The sequence below is a fragment of the Dasypus novemcinctus genome, chromosome 21 (genome assembly GCF_030445035.2).
Source record: "Dasypus novemcinctus isolate mDasNov1 chromosome 21, mDasNov1.1.hap2, whole genome shotgun sequence".
Lineage (NCBI taxonomy): Eukaryota > Metazoa > Chordata > Mammalia > Cingulata > Dasypodidae > Dasypus > Dasypus novemcinctus.
Genome location: NC_080693.1, coordinates 69679238 through 69698341, shown reverse-complemented (window position 1 = coordinate 69698341; position 19104 = coordinate 69679238). Strand labels below are relative to the sequence as shown.

The following is a 19104-nucleotide window of genomic DNA, read 5'->3' as shown; positions in this document are numbered from 1 at the left end:
CCCAAACCAAAACTTATACTCACTTCACAATAACTCCCCATTTCCCTAGCCCCTTACACCTTGTAACCACTATTTTGCTTTCTGTCTCTATGAATTAGCTAATTCTAAATATTTCATGTAAGAGAAATCATACACTATTTGTCCTTTTGTGTCTGGCTTATTTCACTCAACATTGTATCTTCAAAGTTAATCCATGCTGTAGCATGTACCAGCACATTTTTCCTTTTACAGCTGAATAATATTCCATTGTACAAATATACAACGTTTTGCTTATCCATTCATCTGTTGATGGACATGTGGGTTGCTCCCACCTTTTTGCTATTGTGAATAATACTTCTATGAACATTGGTGTACAAGTATCTGTTTGAGTTCCTGTTTTCAATTCTTTGGGGTATATACCTAGGAGCGGGATTGCCAGCTGGGTCATATGGTATAATTCTATGATCAGCATTTTGAGGAACGGCCAAAATGTTTTCCACAGCAATGACTGCCTTTTTTTTCATTCATTTTTAAAAATTATCTTTTTTTGAGTGCCTTTTAAGATGTCAGAAAATAACCTACTTTTCTTTACTGAGAGGGAGTTGAACAGGGTAGATGATATCAAGATCAGTCAATGATCTACAATCAAATTAAAATAACATAACTCTAAGTAGTACATTAACAAACACATTCACACTAAATATAACTTATTAATCAAGTCATAAATTATAGAAAAGGCTCATATTAGATCCTTCCTCGTTTTGACAGGACAGACTGGAAAGCAGGTGCCTACTGAGTGTCTGAAGGTGAGAAGAAACTGATCCCAATGGAACAAAGGGGACATTACCTGAAACACGAGAACCTTGATTCTTTGGTGCAGGTGCAGCAGAGGAGGAGGAAATGGAGCTGACAAGGTTGGCAGCAGCCTGACGATGCCAGGAATGCCACACTAAGCTGTTTGGACTGGATCTTAAAGGCAACCAACAGCCATGGAGGGATTTTTAGCAACAGTTTGACATGCTGATCTCATTCTGGCCCATATTCTCTGCATTACCCATAAGGCCTGCATCATACAAATCTTTCCACATCCCTGCCCATCCCATTCTTAGAGAATCGTGTTGTAGCTACTACAGTTTTATTTTGAAGCTGATTGGATCTGACTTTTTTCTGAGCCTGTTCATGTTGCTCAGTTGTCCAAAGCAGTTGCAGAGGAGTGATGCGCCCGCTCCCTTTCCCCTGAGGCTGAGGCTGCTACCTCATCCTGAAAAGATGTGCTGCTTAATGATATCAGCTTACAGCAAAACATGCACAGATAACTTTTCAAACATTTAATTGTAATACTTCCCTGCTTAAGTCACCAAGTTGGCTTTGGAAAGAACGCGATCTCTTCAAATTACATTCTCCTTTAACTCAAAATTCACTATGTAACAGGCCAGTTTATATACTTAAGACATTTGAAAATACGTAGGCACATAAAGATGACCTAGATTTACATGACTTTCTTTCCTTTCTTCCTTTCTTCCTTTCTTCCTTTCTTCCTTCTTTCCTTCTTTCTCTCTTTCTCTCTCTCTCTCTCTCTCTTTCTTTCTTTCATAAAAGCACAGTATTATAAATGGATTGAATAATGGACATCAGCTGTGCAATCAATGTGACATTTCCTAGGTAGTGTGGAAGGGACTTAGGGGTCATCTAGTCTGACTTTCTACTGGATACATGAATCTGCTGTCCAGATCTGTCCAATCCTAACACTTTGGTACAAGGCAGGCTGCTCAATTTAAGGCAAAACCCGGTAGGCAGGTAGAAGCGGTATGAATGTTCTGGCCACAGACCTTCTTACTTTCATGAGGGTGTGGTGGGTGCTATTCAGTGAGCCGCAGAAACTGGTTGGAGAACTGGGTGGGTAAGGCAAGGTCTGAAGGGTGATTCAGGCAAAGTTTGGCCACTGGGTAGAGCATAGAGTCCATTGGTGGAGAATCTGGTTGGTGGTGACCACTACCTTCAGAGGTTTGAATTTTCTAGTAGCCACATTGAAAAAAGTAAAAAAGAAATGCCTGTGTGGCATTTCTTTCATGCTATATTTTATTTAATCTGATGTATTCCAAATATTTTCATTTCAACGTCAGCAATATGAAAAATACAAAGCTATTTTGCCCTCTTTCTTCCATACCAAGTCTTTGAAATCCATTGTGTATTTTACATTTACAGCACATTACTAGCCATATTTCACGTGCTCAGTAGTCTTGCTCTAGATTTCAGAAGTAGTGTCTCTGGATGGTGGGATCCAACAGGATGGGTAGCAGAAGAAACTCCAGTTCTGAAAAAGAATACAGGCAGAAGCAAGGCAGACAAATGGGGAAGGGCATAGGACAAGAGGTTCTGCCTGGAGACCCAGTGAATGCAGGAACAAAGGCCCCCTTAAACTTGCTTGAATAGGGAGTGGAGTGGTAACTCCACATGGTGAGGTCTCTTGAAAATGAAGTGTAAGAAGCACACCTGGGCCAGGAGTACTGATGGGAAATTTGTCAGACAATGACTCCGTTTGTCTTCCTCTTTAGGGCTAAAAAACCTCTTATCTCAACTTCTCTCTGTCTGCAGACTCATTTCCTCTTTTATCTACTTGAACTTAGCCTAAGATAGCTTTAAAATGGCTTCTTCAACTCCTAACACTCTGACTTCTCAACTCAACTCCCCAGAAGAGCTCAATCTCAGTGTTTCCATTTCGTGACTCATGGAGAGGGAATCTGATTGGCCTGCCTGGTTAACTGGCCCTTGGTTTAAGTTAACTGTGGCCAAGGTCACCTAACACAAACTTGGTTACCCAGGATCATGCCTGTGTAGGGACAGTGATTCTCAAAGTGGATTCTCTGCCTACCAGCATGTTTATCACCTGGGAACTTGTCAGAAAAGCAAATTCACAGACTCTACTTCAACCTACTGAATCAGAATCTCTGGGGCAGGAGCACAGTAAACTGTGTTAGAGCAATAGGTGAGGGCAGATTTCCTTAAAAGGGGCTATGATCAGAGACTATCATCTCGGTACTCTAAGGTAGAGAAGGCAAGAGAGAAGGGGAGCCCAGACCCAGAGACACAGGACTGATACGTGACCCTAGCTTCAGTGCAGACCAGGTCTGATGGGAGGGGGTCAGCGAAGGGGTCATGGGGAAGAGTTTGGAATGTGACTTAATCCTAAACCCTGTCAGGATGGGATTGTATATGAGGGTTTTAGTGGACCTAACTTTGAATTTTTAAAAATTTACTTTAAAAAAATATTTATTTTCCTCCCCCCTCTTTCCCCTCCCCTCCCCCTCCCTTCCCTCTATCTCTCCTCCCCTCACACTCCCCCTTCTCTCCCCCTTCCCCCCCTGCTTGTGGGCACTGGCTGACCACACGGGCACTCATGTGGGCATGCAGCTTGCCACACAGGCACTTGCACGGGCACTCAGCTTACCATGCGGACACTTGGCTTGCCATGTGGGCACTTAGCTCGCCATGTGGGCACCCACACCACATGGGCACTTGGCTCACTGTGCAAGCACTCGGCTCTCCATGTGGGCACTGGCTCACCATGCAGGCCACGCAGGCACACTTTTCTTCTTCTTTTTCACCAGGAGGCCTCAGGGATCAAACCGGGGTCCCCCCATATGGTAGGCAGAGGCCTTATCACTTGAGCCACATCTGCTTCCCCTAACTTTGAATTTGACAACAGCAGTTACAGGGGGCCTTCTTACCAGTTATAAGCTGATTTGGAGAAAGCTACAACTAAATATTAAATTAACTTAAATTAAATTCATGATATTTAAAAAATGAAAGAGTTGAATTTTAAGCAATGGCATAAACTGTTGAGTACCTGATGTTTGCTTTTCCATGGCACATAAACTATGTTAAATTTGAAATTTATACTACAAAAATAGCTTCGCAGGAGTACCATTATAGACATAGCCTCACCTCAGACAGATTTTTTATTATTGTAGACAACTCTTCTAGGTAAAAATGTATTAATGGATGGAGCAGGAAAGAAAATACCCATTACAGATGGTAAGAATTTTCTTGCAAAGTCACGTCAAATTTAACTTTTGCCTTGGAAAACAAACATATGTTTAAAAGAAAAAGTTTAAAATATTCTTATAATCATTCATAGGTTTTCACCTATGCTCTAGGACACCATATACAGAGTACAACTCGGATTAGCAAAATATACTAATGAAAGAGTTTGAAACTTTTGCTCAAAAATGCTATTATATGAATTGTTGTTACACCATTTTCATTGGAAGGTTCTGTTAAGTGACATTTCCGGAAAACACATGTTAGTGGTTGAAATAGGTGGAGACAGTATATTTGAGACAGATACTTAAAACAATGATTCAATAAAAGGCTTCCAAATCTATGGAGAGCAAATTAGAAATCATAAGGGAATAAAAAGTCTTTGAAAAGATTTTCTGCAATTCCCATCCCCCTCAGAGGCACATATAGGTACAATTTACATTGAAAGTTGATTTCTATTTCAGGAGGAAGCAAAGGGTGAGTTCCCTAAGAATTGTTTTCTTCCCTATTTTCTCAAAAATATACCTAAAAGCATTCCCATGATAAAGACAATTCTATCAAGAAATGATGAAGGGAAACGGACTTTGGCCCAGTGGTTAGGGCGTCCGTCTACCACATGGGAGGCCCGCGGTTCAAGCCCTGGGCCTCCTTGACTGTGTGGAGCTGGCCCATGCGCAGTGTTGATGTGCACAAGGAGTGCCCTGCCACGCAGGGGTGTCCCCCGCATAGGGGAGCCCCACGCGCAAGGAGTACACCCATAAGGAGAGCCGCCCAGCGTGAAGGAGGGAGCAGCCTGCCCAGGAATGGCGCTGCCCACACTTCCCGTGCCGCTGACGACAACAGAAGCGGACAAAGAAACAAGACGCAGCAAAAAGACACAGAAAACAGACAACCGGGGGAGGGGAATTAAATAAATAAAAATAAATCTTTAAAAAAAAAAAAAGAAATGATGAAATTTAATCTAATGAAAGCTTTACTTTCCTTAATAGTATGACTTAGGATAGTGCAATTTTTCTCAAAGTATTATTCCAGCACCAGCCTCAGGGCATCACCTGGGAACTTTGTTACATATGCAAATTACTCAGGCACCACCCTAGACCAACTCAATCAGAAATTTTAGGGGTGGAACCTAAAATCTGTGTTTAACAAACTCTCCAGGTGATTCTGATGCACTGTAAAGTATGAGAATCACTGGGATTGTGGTTCCCAAACCTGTCTGGGTATCAGAATCCCCAAGGGAACTTTTTATAAATACTTCTCAGCTTGACCCCACTGGAAATTCTGAATCCATAGGTCTGGGTTGAGGCCGGGTATCTGTATTTTCAACAGACTCGGTTTGGAAGCCAGTGGTTAAAAAGTGTCACTAAGCAAATCCAACCTAAGCTGTAGTAAGAACCTTCTGCTCTTTCCTTTTTTCTTTTTGGGAAAAGTCTCTTTCACTATACTATTAATTTTTTTTCCTTCTCAGTATCTTCAAGACCTTGTACAGTAAATGCTTGGTACAAAGAAGGAGTACAATAAAAGTTGGCTGAAGGAATGAAAGGTAGTATTTTCTTGCGTAGTTAGTGAATGGCCCTATCTTCATGTCCAATGCTATTTTCCTTTTATTGCAACAACTTTTTATGTAATATTCCCAATCCCCACACACCCCAGTTCATTTTCTTCTTTGTCCTTGTCAAGTTCTTCCTGTGATTTTAGTAGTTCCTCCTACATTTCCATTGTAATGCACACTTTAAACATGCCCCAGAGGAGGAAAACATATAAACATTTTTAAAAAAAGATTTATTTATTCCTCCGCCCTTGTTGTTTGTGCTCTCTGTGTCAATTCATTGTGTGCTCTTCTTTTTTAGAAGGAGACCAACACGGGACGTCCCATGTGAGAGGGTGCTGCCTAATCGCTTAAGCCATCTTCATTCCCTGCTTAGTGTGTCTTTCATTGTGTTTCCTTGTTGTGTCTCTTTGTTGCGCCAGCCCATCGCACCAGCTTGCTGTCTTGATTGTCTTCTTTAGGAGGCATGGGGAACTGAACCTGGGACCTCCTGTGTGGTAGGTGGGTGCCCAATTGCTTGAGCCACATCTGCTTCCCTAAACATATTTTTAAAAAAGGCTTCTGACATTATACCCAATTATCTCTTTTTCCTCCCAATAATTTTGCGTCTGGCCCTGGAACTAGCTGAGGCCACTGAGCTGCAAGATGCATTTAAAAACTTTCCAGTTAGAGCTAACCCATTTTATTTTGCCATTTATTTGACATCAGTTGAAACGTTTTTACTTAATTTTATTTTTATTAAGTATTTAAAATCAATGTCAAATAATATTTAACATGGTTTTAAAGAATTATTCTTATGTGAGTCTTTTGTTTCAAACAATATAATTTAAATTTACACAGGCAAGCTTAAACAGAGTCCTCTTCTGCACATTATGCATATATACATTTTTCTGTGCTGTCACTGTCACATTTACTGTGAATGTACTGCTTTAAACTTCACAATATATTACATCTCCAGCTCCCCTATCAGGTTCAGAAATCCTAACTTCTATCATCTAATATAAATTATATTAGTGGGTGGTTGGAACAAAGTGTGTCATAAGAATAAGGCGAATGTGTACATACACATCAATTTGCTGTTTTATTGCTAGTATTCAGCCTCTTAAATTGTGATAGCAATTATTCAGAAGGTCTCTTCAGATCTTCTTCTGTAGTACAGAAAATAATTTCTAAAGGACCTTGTTCACTGTTTTGCCCAGAGTATGCACTCAATATTTGTAGAATGAATTTCTAGCACTTTATATAATTATTTGGATCACTTTAAATGGAGGGGTGGGGAAGCAGATTTGGCTTAAGGGATAGAGTGACTGCCTACCACATGGGAGGTCCAGGGTTCAAACCCAGGGCCTCCAGACACGCGTGATGAGCTGGCCCACGAGCAGTGCTGATGCGCACAAGGAGGGCTCTGCCTTGCAGGGGTGTCCCCCGTGTAGGGGAGCCCCACGTTCAAGGAGTGCGCCCTGTAAGGAGAACCACCCAGCGTGGAAAAAGGGCAGCTTGCCCAGGAGTGGCGCCGCACACATGGAGAGCTGACGCAGCAAGATGATGCAACAAAAAGTGACACAGATTGCTGGTGCTGCTGACAAGAATATTAGCGGACACAGAAGAACTCACAGAGAATGGACACAGAAAGCAGACAACTGGGGGGGGGGCAGGCCAGGAAGTGGGAAGAAATAAAAAAAAAGGAGGGATGTATCCAGACTGATGAGATGCTCTTGGAGATAACTTTATCTGGACAAGGAAGAGACTTCATTGGTGAATTAAAAGCAGTGACTGACACTGAATTAGGATTAAAATATATTTGACTTTATAAAACATTTAAAATCGTATCAATGATACAGCAGCTTAATGAAAATTAATGAAGCATGCAAAAAATCCCCACTCTTATTTTCATTGTGCACAGATAATCTCGGAGGTATACATACAACTTCTTACTCTGCTTTTAAACGTTGCATTATTTGTAAACTCCTCCATATTATATGATCTTCATAATTGCTATTTAATGGCTGCATAAAATCTATCCTGTTGATTTAATTATAATTCACCATTAGGCTGTTCCCTCATCCTCCTTCTTTTATTAACAGAACTTTGCAAATAACATCTTCTGTATAGTCTGCTTCTTCAGAATTATTTTTCAAGAACAAATTCCTAGGAGTGCAATTATGCGATCAAAGGGTAAGGTACACATTTTTATTTTATTTTCTATTTTATCCTCCTGAGGAAATTCAGCACTATATGAAAACTTTTCATACATTGCTCTCCAAGGTTTATCTTGTTAACAGTCCTTTAAGGTATCATCCTCGCATCCTTGAGCTGTAACTGGAAAAAGCGCCCGAGCAGGCAGGTAACCTGATCTTGTCCACCAGGTGAGTCTAGGATGGCGGCGGCAACTACAGAACAAGGAGCAAAGCATCCCTGGGGATCTGTTGGAACCCTCAGTGAGTGAATAAAGGTCTCTTCCATCGCCTGGGGAACGCTAAATTTCCAGAGAGAACTCCCGGCTCTAACCTCGCTCTTCCCAGTCTCTCAAAGAGCAGTGGGCGTCTAATAAATGCAGTGTGCTCTTCGCGGACTAAAGCTCTCCCTTAAGGGGGCTGGACACTAATTTCCCACTTGATGTTACAGAGCTGCCGCCAGTGACACATTGGTCCTTTGTCCGCTCCCTCTTCAAGTTCTGCGTGCAACTCTCCGCTACCCCCTTTACCCGTGCCCCAACCCCCCAAACTGGGAGGCCGCGCGTAGCCCTACGCACCCCCCGCCAGTCAGCGGCGCCCAGGCCTAGCCCGGGCTCCACGCCCCCGAGCCCGGCGCCCCACCCTCCCCGGCACGCCTGCGCCCCGCCCCGCTCCCAGGTCCCGCCCCCGCCTGCTCCCCGCCCCCGGAGCCGACTGGTGGCTGCGGCTACCCCGGGACTGGGTTCCCTCAGACAAGAGGGAGGGTGGAGGAGGAAGCGGCCGATCCCCGAACTCTGCTCCGGCGCTGCCGGGCACCGTCAGCCTCAGCCCACCAGCCCCACCGGGCCTGGGCCTGGCGCAGCCGAGAGGAGGGAGAGGCCGGAGGCGGCTGCGTGGAGGCGCGGGCGGAGGCGGCGCGGCCGGCCGCGGCTACCGCTTTGTTGTGCTGCCGGGGCCCAAGGAAGGAGAAGTGGGAGGAGGGGGGGAGCTCGGCGTCCCGCTCCCTCCGCGGCTCATGGCGACGACGCTCGGCACATCCGGGACCCTCCGGCCGTGGCGGTCGCGGTGCCGGCTGCTCCGGCCCCAGCCTCGGCCGCTGTGGTGACTCCATCGCTCCTCGCCGTCGCCCTCGCCTTGCCCGCCGCCGGCCCGGGGCCCCGCGCCTGCGGCCGAAGCCCTGCCGCTGTCCCCGCCGCCGGGGACATGTCTAACCCTGGGGGCCGGAGGAACGGGCCCGTCAAGCTGCGCCTGACAGGTGAGGGAGGGGCAGCCGCGGGACCCGGGGGCCGGGGCCGCCGCGGGGTGGGCGAGCCGGCGCGGGGGTGCCTGTGGCCTTGGGAAGGGCCAGGGTCGCCATCAGTGGTGGTTTGGGGGACGGGGACGGAGGCGTGGGAAGGCCTAGATCAGGGAGAGTTAATTGGAAAAACCACTCCTTCTTGTTTGTAAATTCTTTAAAAAGCCAGGGGTGACTGGGGCGGGGGCTTTTGTAGAGGGGAGCGGTAAGCCGGTTTGGATTCCTTGCGAATTTGAGGTCGCAAAGTCCTGGCTGAGGAGCCTGACGCTCTCTCCCTGGGCCTCGGGGAGCGGCCTTTAGGCTGCTGCCCAGGTGGGGTCGTGGAGGGGATGAGGAGCTCCTGTGGCGGGGATTATTGAATCCGGTTGCCGACTGCGCGCAGTAAACACTCCTCAAAGATGGAGCGCTTAACGGGGAGGGTGTATGTGTGTGTTCCCTGGTTAACTTGTACACCCACATGCCCGCGTGTATGCCTTTACTCTCTGCTGCCAGCCACAGCAGCCGGTGCCACACACCTTAAATGAACGTCTTTGGGAGGGAAGGAGGCTGAGGTTGACTTTTCCCGAGTGTTTGCTTGATCCGACGACTCGGGCTCGTTGAGCTGTGTGTTTTGGAAGTGTTTGATTGTACATGAGCATGTTTTGGGTTGTTCCTTGTAGGCCGCAGAACTTGGGTCTCACTTCCATTTGCAGACCTGCTTTAAAAACGCTTAAACTGTTTTTTTCTACGAATGTATCTGGACAGACTTTCAGGAGAACTTGCACACTCTCCCCTCCTCCCCCCCTTCCCTTTCTAAAGATCGCCAATGGGAAAGAATGTCGGGAGGCGTCGCTAGATACTCTTTTAAAAAAAGTGTTTATGATTCCAGGTGCATTAAAACTTTTGCACATTTTGTTTACAGTCCATTTTTGGTATTCTCTTGTCACCCAATTTTAAGGGAAAAATAGTTTTGGTTTAAACAGTGTAATTGAAATCAGTATAGTTAGCCTAGGTCACTATTCACCATTAATAGATTATCCACGTTTATATTCCCGTGTGTGGTGAGAAAGGTGGTTTTCCTTATAGGACGTGTGTGTAAGACTAAATTACTGGGGAATGGATGTGGATCGAGCGGTTGAGTGCCTGCCTCCCACACGGGAGGTCTAGGTTAGGTTCCTGGTGCCTCCCGGAAAAAAAAAAAAGACAAGCAAAACTAAGGAAAAGACTAACCCAGGGAAGCCAACGTGGCTCAGTGTTGAGCAGGCTTCTCCCATAGGACGCCCGGAGTTCAATCTCCCGCCCAGGTACAAAAAAAAAAAAGACTAAGTTAGTTATGCTTGTCTATGATAGACTTTTGAGATATATTTGGACTAATTTTGTAATTGAATATTTGTGTGTCACATCCCAGAAAATTGGCTGAACTTTTGAGATTAAAACTAACTTGGTGAATTTGGTATTTGAGAAATTAGCCTGAATGCAAGTTGGTTGCAATTTTTATAATATACTACTTTCATGACAGTTTTACTTTCCCTAGGGAAAATGCAAAGAATCATTAACCGAGTGGTTCTTAATGGAAAACCTGTACTGGGGGAATTCATGCCTCCTGCCTCTCCTCCCATTCAGTTTCCTTATTTTCTTACTCAATGGAAACCTTTAAGGGATCTTTGTTGTAAAGTTTATCTACTGCTGCTCCTTGTCTGGAGTCAATCCTGTGCCTGTGATCATAGAAAGAACCTGTGCCTCCAGGTGTGCTTTTAAAAAGCATCAGAAATAAATTCTTGACCATTTACTTCCCATTAGATCAGGGGTTCTTAACCTTTTTTTTCCCCACGCATCCCTTACTAAGTCCACACTATACTGTGTATTATTTAATAAATATATCACACTTGCACTACCATGTCCCCACAAGAATAATATATCTTTTCAAATTTAAATTCAAGCTCACAGACCCCTTGTTAAGAATCCCTGCTTTATACTATATCCATGTAGAGAAAATGAGGGCCAGAACAGGGATTTTGATTTTCTGCAGATAAAGTGAGTTTGAGGTTTTTAATCTGAATCAATAGATCTTTAAGCATTGTTCTGTGGTTTCCTTACTAAATACAATACATTAGAAAGATTCATCAGTAAAGTTTATCAGGAGGCAAAATCACTTATTTTAGGAGGGGTTAGAGCTGTGGAGTAAATTTATAGAGTAATTTTTTGTATTTAATTTTTTTCTGGGGAATTTTAAGTACCATGTCTTTGACTATTCCCATCAATTGTTTGAGGTACTCTTAATTTCTTAAGACCTATTGGAAATTTATGTCCTTATAATTTTCTCTTAAAATTTGACAAAGTTTAAAAACATTTTTCTCTCCAGTTTCGTTACATGTGGTGGGTTCTCTTCTGTCTTACTAGGAAAGTTAACGTATATATTTTTTTTCATTTTTGTTCATCATTTACAAATTGAACTATATCAATTTTAACAAATAGATCTCAAGAACTGGATTCAATTAGCAGCTTTTTAGGACATAAACATTAAAGAGTTAGATGGAAAAGATTGTTTTGACTGACTGGATAAGTGACAGAGCTGTGTTTGATGTGTGTCCAGGAATTGGTCTGGAGTTGGTGCCCAAGTTCTCAGACCATCTTAAGAAGCCAAATAAAATATTTAACCTAGGCTTCGTTTTGTTTAAAAAAAAAAAAAAAGTTGATTCTTAAGACTTTAAGAAATGTTCGGCATATTTTTAGATTAAGTGTTTAACAGTTTGTTTAGATCCAGGTTCCATAATAAGGGAAGAATCAATTTAAAAAAAAAAAAAAAAAGGCAGCTCCTGCAGTAAGTTACTTGGTTTACAATACTATTGGGCTACGAGATACTTTAAAATGACTGTTCTTTGCTTTAAGTTAATACCAACTAGTATTTCAGATTTTAGAGTGCTTTTTGAACTATTGTTACTGAATTATATCCTTACTGTTGAGTTGTCCATTTACTGAAAGGCAAACAATTTTTACATAGTGACACACACATATAAACCAAAGGAGAAGAAATGTTTGAGCCAGAGGCTCTCTGCCTACAACTGATAATAGACCTTTCCACATATTATTTCTGAAACCACCATCAAATAGTGAATTGTTTTGTTGATTTGTTGATTCTAAAATGGCAGGGCTAATTTATTCCCAAATATGGGTTCCTCAGGCCATTGGTGGTAAAATCTTATTTGGTCCCATCAAGCAACCTCTGTTGCTTTTTACTGCACATTAACACTTGGTCATTAAAATCGACTATGTGGTAAAGCTATCAACTTCAACTAGTATTTCTAGAAAAAATTGATTACAAAATGTAAAATTTGTATAGCATTATACGCAGGAATATCAGATTCAGGCTCTTCTTATGGAGGCTTGGGTAGGAAATACTTCATATTTGGTGATAGTAAAAATTTTGAAGTAATTTTTTTATGCCATTATTGTTTATGAAAATCAAAAGGCTGGAAAAAGCAATTTAGTTTAATTTCTAATATTTTAAATTCTTAGATATGGAGAAATAAGAGATTACTTCTCCAGAACATTTATTACAGAACTTTTTTGAAATGTCAGTGTTATGGTATCTTCTTCCTCATGTTATTAAGTTATAAAACCCTTGGCAGTAATGATTTACTGTCTTGTTAATAGTCAAAGGAATATTAACTTTAAAATCTCACTTTAGATATGCTAGTATCTTAAAATTGTTTAACTGCGTTATTGATTCAGGGCTTTTAAATTACAATTTGGTTGTTACCTCAGGTTAACTAGAATGTAGCCTATATAGAATAATGACGACTTCTAGGGGTGTTAATGATTTATATGTCTCCAATTCATTTTATTTTCGTGGTGTCTGATGAGGAAGCCAGTGTGGCTTAGCCCTTTTCCTTTTTTTTTTTTTTTTTAAAGATTTATTTATTTATTTAATTTCCCCCCCCTCCCCTGGTTGTCTGTTCTTGGTGTCTATTTGCTGCGTCTTGTTTCTTTGTCTGCTTCTGTTGTCGTCAGCGGCACAGGAAGTGTGGGTGGCGCCATTCCTGGGCAGGCTGCTCTTTCTTTTCACGCTGGGCGGCTTTCCTCACGGGCGCACTCCTTGCGCGTGGGGCTCCCCCATGCGGGGACACCCTTGCGTGGCAAGGCACTCCTTGCGCGTGGGGCTCCCCCACGCGGGGACACCCTTGCGTGGCACGGCACTCCTTGCGCGCATCAGCGCTGCGCATGGCCAGCTCCACACGGGTCAAGGAGGCTCGGGGTTTGAACCGCGGACCTCCCATATGGTAGACGGACGCCCTAACCACTGGGCCAAAGTCCGTTTCCCATAGCCCTTTTCCTTTTATCTTAAATTATCTCTTGTAGTTTGACCCTCTTCAGACAGGTAATAGAATATGCTTAGTGTCTTCGTGTAGTTTGATTTTCATTGGTTAGTAAAATGTGTGTTTGTGTTTAACTATGGATTCTACTTTGTTCCTGTTGATTGAGCTCTTACTATTTTAACATACTAACATCTCATTTATGTAACATTATTAGGGAATAAGTTATTCTGTATATTTCAGTTTTCAAGGTAAATGAAGGGTTAACACTTTAGGCACAGAAGATTTTTATTTTAGCCATTTTTGATGAGTCTTTTAAAGCTCTAATATGTCCTACTCTTTTCAAATAGACCAAACTTTTTTTTTTTAAGATTTATTTATTTATTTATTTCTCTCCCCTTCCCCCCCACCCTGGTTGTCTGTTCTCTGTGTCTGTTTGCTGCGTCTTCTTCTTTGTCCGCTTCTGTTGTTGTCAGCGGCATGGGAATCTGCATCTCTTTTTGTTGTGTCATCTTGTTGTGTCAGCTCTCCGTGTGTGCGGCACCATTCCTGGGCAGGCTGCACTTTCTTTCGCGCTGGGCGGCTCTCCTTACAGAGTGTACTCCTTGTACGTGGGGCTCCCCCGCGGGGGGCACCCGTATGTGGCATAGCACTCCTGGTGCGCATCAGCACTGTGTGGGCCAGCTCCACACGGGTCAAGGAGGTCCGGGGTTTGAACCACGGACCTCCCATGTGGTAGACGGACGCCATAACCACTGGGCCAAGTCCGCTGCCTCAAATAGAACAAACTTAACAGAACTTAATGTTTTATTTATAATTTGATGTAATTATGAATATAAATTACTTGTGTTGTAAATATGTAGTATTAGGATATCATAGTCTGATAGGTTATTTAACTTTGTTCTTACTGTTTTTTTCTCTCGGCCCTCATTTTTGTTTACTGTTACTTTCTCTTTTCTAAGAGAAATATTACTGTTATAATCAGTTTTGATATGTTTCCATGTGATTAACATGTTAAATAGTGTTTAAGTACCAGACACTGTATTAAGATCGCATCTGTTATCACTTAGTTCCCTTGGAGAAACTGAGACTTGGAGAGGTTAAGTACATGTTATAACCTTGTTGAAACTAAATTTTCTGTTTAGAAAGCTGTCATAGCCTGTTAGAATTTGTGTGGAAAAAGAAAATAAAATTCTGTCCGTTTGGTGTTACCTCTATCTCCTGTAATCCTTTTTCATCCTTTAAGGTTCAACTGAAGATTTACCCTTATTCCTAGAACTTTCTCTTCTGACTTGAATTGACCTCTCTCCTGTGACTTTAGGCTCTAGGTCTACTAGACCTAACTCTCTGAGGACTTTTTTTTTTCCCCCTTAGGGACATTTATTGTTTCTCTAGGTTGTAAGCTCTGTGAACACAGGATCCTTGTCTTAGTGTGTATTAAGAGCTTTTTTTGCATTTTGTTGAATGAATGCTGGATAGTTTATATGAAGGTCATTATGGCTAATGCTTGACTAGACATATAGACAGGGACCACCCCATTTAGGACCTTGGTATATTTTGCCTAGAAGTCTGATTAAAAATGAAAAAAAGAATTGTGGAAACCATGGAGGGATTTAAAGATTTGATTTATTTGCTGTTTAGAAATGTTAACCTGGGGTCAGTAGGGATGATAGACTGGCATGGGAGCTGTGGAGACTGGTTTTAGGATAACCTGCTAAGAGGCTAGTACAGCGACCATTCATTTTTTTTCTTCTTGTTTTAACATTTAATTTATTTTCAAATTTGTTATAATTGCTGTAAATATCTTGCCACAGATGATTTTTTAAAGTTAAGGATATTTCCACAAAAATGATGCTATTGGTTCAAAGTGTGGATCTTTTTAAGGCTCTTGATATTTTCCCCCAGGCTGCTTTCTAAAAGGATTGTGGCTATTTAGAGCAATAGTGAGTGGTGTCCCTTTTTACTATTCTATTACAAGTATTAGCTATTGTTTTTTAAATTCTTTGCTAATTTTCTTGTGAAGTTGAATGTTTTTCTGTATGTTTCCTAATTGTTTCTCTTTTTGTCAACTTGTTTGGTCTTATCCTAGTTAATGGCCTTTTCTTAGTGCTTTTCTTATTGCTCTACCTGAGATTTAAAAATATATTAAACTGTTGTCATATTTGCTACAAATATTTCTCCAGTCTGTTCTTTGCTTTTTAATTTTGACCAGTTTTGCACATGTAAAATTTTATTTTAGGAGTCATGTCAGTCCAGTTTTCCTTTCTTTTTTCCTATCCTGTTCTTATGAAGGCCTTCTTTAAGAGGCTTGGTAAATATTTAATTAGATTTTACTTTAGTGTTAAAAAAAAGTGGTTTAAAAAGATAATTCCCTGCAAATTGTTATTTATCTCTCATAATTATTAACCATTTCTTCCTTTTGCCACTGATGTGATGTCTTTTTGCTTATAATAGTGTGAGAACTCTTGTTCTATAGTGCCATGTTATTTTCAGTATTGTAGCTTTATAATTTTGTTTAATATTCTTGAGCCAGAATTTTTTTTTGCTACTCTTATTGCTCTTCCATATGTATAATATTAAATTAAAATTTAAAAAGAAGTTTCATTGAGATTATGATTAGAATTGCATTACTTTTGGAAAGAGAAGGCATTTTAAGTGTATTTAGTTTTTACGTTTAAGATTTTGCCCATGTTGCTCATATTAGTTTTGTAATTTTCTTTGTATGTATTAAGATAATTCTAGATAACTTATAATTTTGGCATTTTCATTGTACTTTTGAATCTTTTATTGCTTGTATTTAGGAATGCAGTTATATATATTTTACATCAGTAATTATGCTGGACGCTAAATTTGGTAGTATTTGCTAGTTTTCTAGATATCAGTATTGGTACCTTTTACAGTTAAATATTGACATTTAAAAATGTTCTCTTCTCTGGGAGTGGGTGTAGCTCAGAGTTTGAGCTCCTGCTTCCCATGTATGAGGTTCTGGGTTCAATCCCTGGTGCCTCCTGAAAAAACAAAGTATTCTTTTTTATTGCATAATTCATTAATGTATAATTAGCTGGGCAAAGTGAGGAATTTTATGTTGGTTTGTTTTAGAATAACTTCTGAAGGCATTGACCACTTAAATTTACATTTAATGTAGTATTAAAAAGTACTAAAATATATCTTAAATTTGGTTTGAAGTTTGGTTTGGTTTTGTGCTAAAAATTAACAGCAGATATCCTGCACACCAATGTTCATAGTGAATGTTATTCACAATTGCCAAAAATCAGAAACAGCCCAACTATCCATCAACCGGTTTATGCATAAACTAACTGTGGTGTATTCACAAAATGGAATTTATACAACTGTAAGAAGAAATGAAATCATGAAACACATGACAACATGGATGAACCTGGAAGACATTGTTGAGTGAAGCAAGCCAGAAACAAAAAGACAAATACTATGAACTAAATATATTGTATAATCTATGGAGTTAAGAACTTGAATTTGGGTCACCAGAAAATAGAATAGGTTAGAGAATGGAAAGCTGAGGGTTAACTTGTACAGAATTGGTAAAAAGGATGTGTGTTAATCTTTGGAAATGAATAGAAAAGGTGAAAGTCCAACATAATGTTTATAACTAGCAGTACTGTTATGTGGATATGAAAGTGGTTTATAGGAAAAGTCTAAGGTCGTGTAGATTACTAAAAGGAAAGCTAAAAAAATGTAACATGGAACTGTATAGCATAGTAAAACTGCACGTGAAATATGAACATGATTAAAATATAAGATCATTTTTCTTTGATGCTGAACAAATGTATGTTAATACTATTATACAAAATGTTAATATCAGACAAAAAACACATTATGTTAAATGGAAGAAACCAGACCCAAAGTACTATATATATGATTCCATTTATATAAAATGTAAATATAAGTCAGTTTGTAAATATGAAATTAGATTAGTTATGTAGCGCTGGGGAAGGACTACTAAGGGGTGTTTTTATTTTTGGAGTAATGAAATAGTTCAAAAATTTTCTGTGGTGGTGAATGCACAACATTGTGATTATACTAAAAGTCATTGATTATATACTTTAGTCAGTCATATGAATCAGTCATATGGATGTGAATCTAAGTAAAACTGCTTAATAAATAATTTGTTCAAGAATAGCCAGAAATACCAGCTATGTACAGCATGGGAAACAGAGAGATTGAGAAGTGAAGAATTTTGTTTGTTTTTTGTAATTATAATTACTGAAATCATAAAAATGCTCTAATAATGATTGAAGTGATAAATGCACAACTGTGTATTATACCAAATACCATTGATTGTACACTTTGGATGAATTGTATACCTTATTAATATGTATCAATAAAATTGATTTGTTTAAAAAAGTTAACAGCTGATACAAAAGACGTAAAGCTTAGATTTTAAAATAAGTCTTAACGATAATCCACTATTGGTAGTAATTACAGTATAGATGATTGTACAAAGTAGGACATTTCTTTCTTCCAAAAAGTTTCCATATGCATCTTCACAGACTGTCTCCTTCTCCCCCCATCCTCAGTCCTTGGCAACACTGATCTGTTTTCTGTCACTATAATTTCTCCTTTTCTAGAATTTCATGTACATGGATTTATGCAGTATGTTGTCTTTCGAGTATGTCTTTTCTCGCTTGTTTTTGAGATCCAGCCGTGGTGTGTATTAGTAGTTTGATATGTATTCTGAGGAGAATTGTATGGATGTACTCTAGTATGCCTATCAATTTGTAGATATCATCAGATGTTAGGTCCCCAGTTTTTGGCGAGAAATTGTTAATAAGCTGCTATGAACATTTGAGTATACAAGTTCTTGTGAACGTGTTTTCATTTCTGTTGGATATATACCCAGGAGTGGGATTGTTGGGTCATATGGCAAATGTGTGTTTAACTTTAAAAAAAAAATTTGCCAAACTTTTTTCATAGTGGTGGTACTTGTTTGTATTTCCACCAGCAATGTGTGAGTTCCAGCTGCTCTCCATCTTTTCAGCACTTGCTTTTGTCACTCTTTGATTTTAGCTGTTCTCATTGGTGTTTAGAGATACTTATTATAGCTTTAATTTCCTTAATGACTTGGAATGTTGAACATCTTTTCATGTGCTATTTGCCTCAATGCATTTTTTTTTTTAAGATTTATTTATTTATTCCCCCCTCATTGTCTGCTCTCTGTGTCCATTCACTGTGTGTTCTCCTGTTTCTACTCATGTTCTCATTAGACTGCTCCAGGAACCAATCTTGGGACCTTCTGGAGGGGGAGAGAGGTGATCATTCTCTTGCGCCACCTCAGCTCCCTATTCTACTACATCTCTTATTGTTTCTCCTCTGTGTCTTTTTTTGTAGCTTCATCTTACTGCGCCAGCTGGCACTCCTGTGGGTGGCCCTTCTGCATGGGGCAGCACTCCCACCTGGTCTGGCATTCTGTGTGGGCCATCTTGCCATGCGGGCCAGCTTCGCCTTTACCAGGAGGCCCTGGGCATTCAAACCTGGACCTCCTGTGTGGTAGACGGGAGCCCAGCTGCTTGAGCCACATCTGTTTCCCTGCCTCAGTGTATCTTTGAAACTATCTGTTCAGATCTTTTGCCCATAGTCTTAAAATTGGGTTGTTTTTCTTTAGTTTTCAAGATATGTAATGTAATCCTTTTCAGATATGTTTTGCAAAAATTTCTCCTACTGTTATTTTTCACCCAGTTTTTTCAATGGTGTCTTCCAAAGAGAAGTTTGTAATTTTCGTGAAGTAGCCCAGTTTATCAG

The 19104-nt window shown here is 40.6% G+C and overlaps 1 protein-coding gene across 2 annotated transcripts in view; it reads left to right on the top strand.

Moving 5' to 3' along the window:
• Positions 1 to 8409: 8409 nt before the first annotated feature.
• Positions 8410 to 19104, top strand: part of SMURF2 (SMAD specific E3 ubiquitin protein ligase 2) — a 185607-nt gene continuing 174912 nt past the window's right edge. Inside the window, exon 1 of one of the 2 annotated variants that reach the window (XM_004454071.5) lies at positions 8410 to 8998. In XM_004454071.5, coding sequence (XP_004454128.2) covers positions 8947 to 8998 — 52 coding nt within the window. In that variant the 5' untranslated portion in view covers positions 8410 to 8946. The remainder of the gene's footprint in view (positions 8999 to 19104) is intronic. The other variant, XM_071210754.1, reaches the window with a different exon arrangement.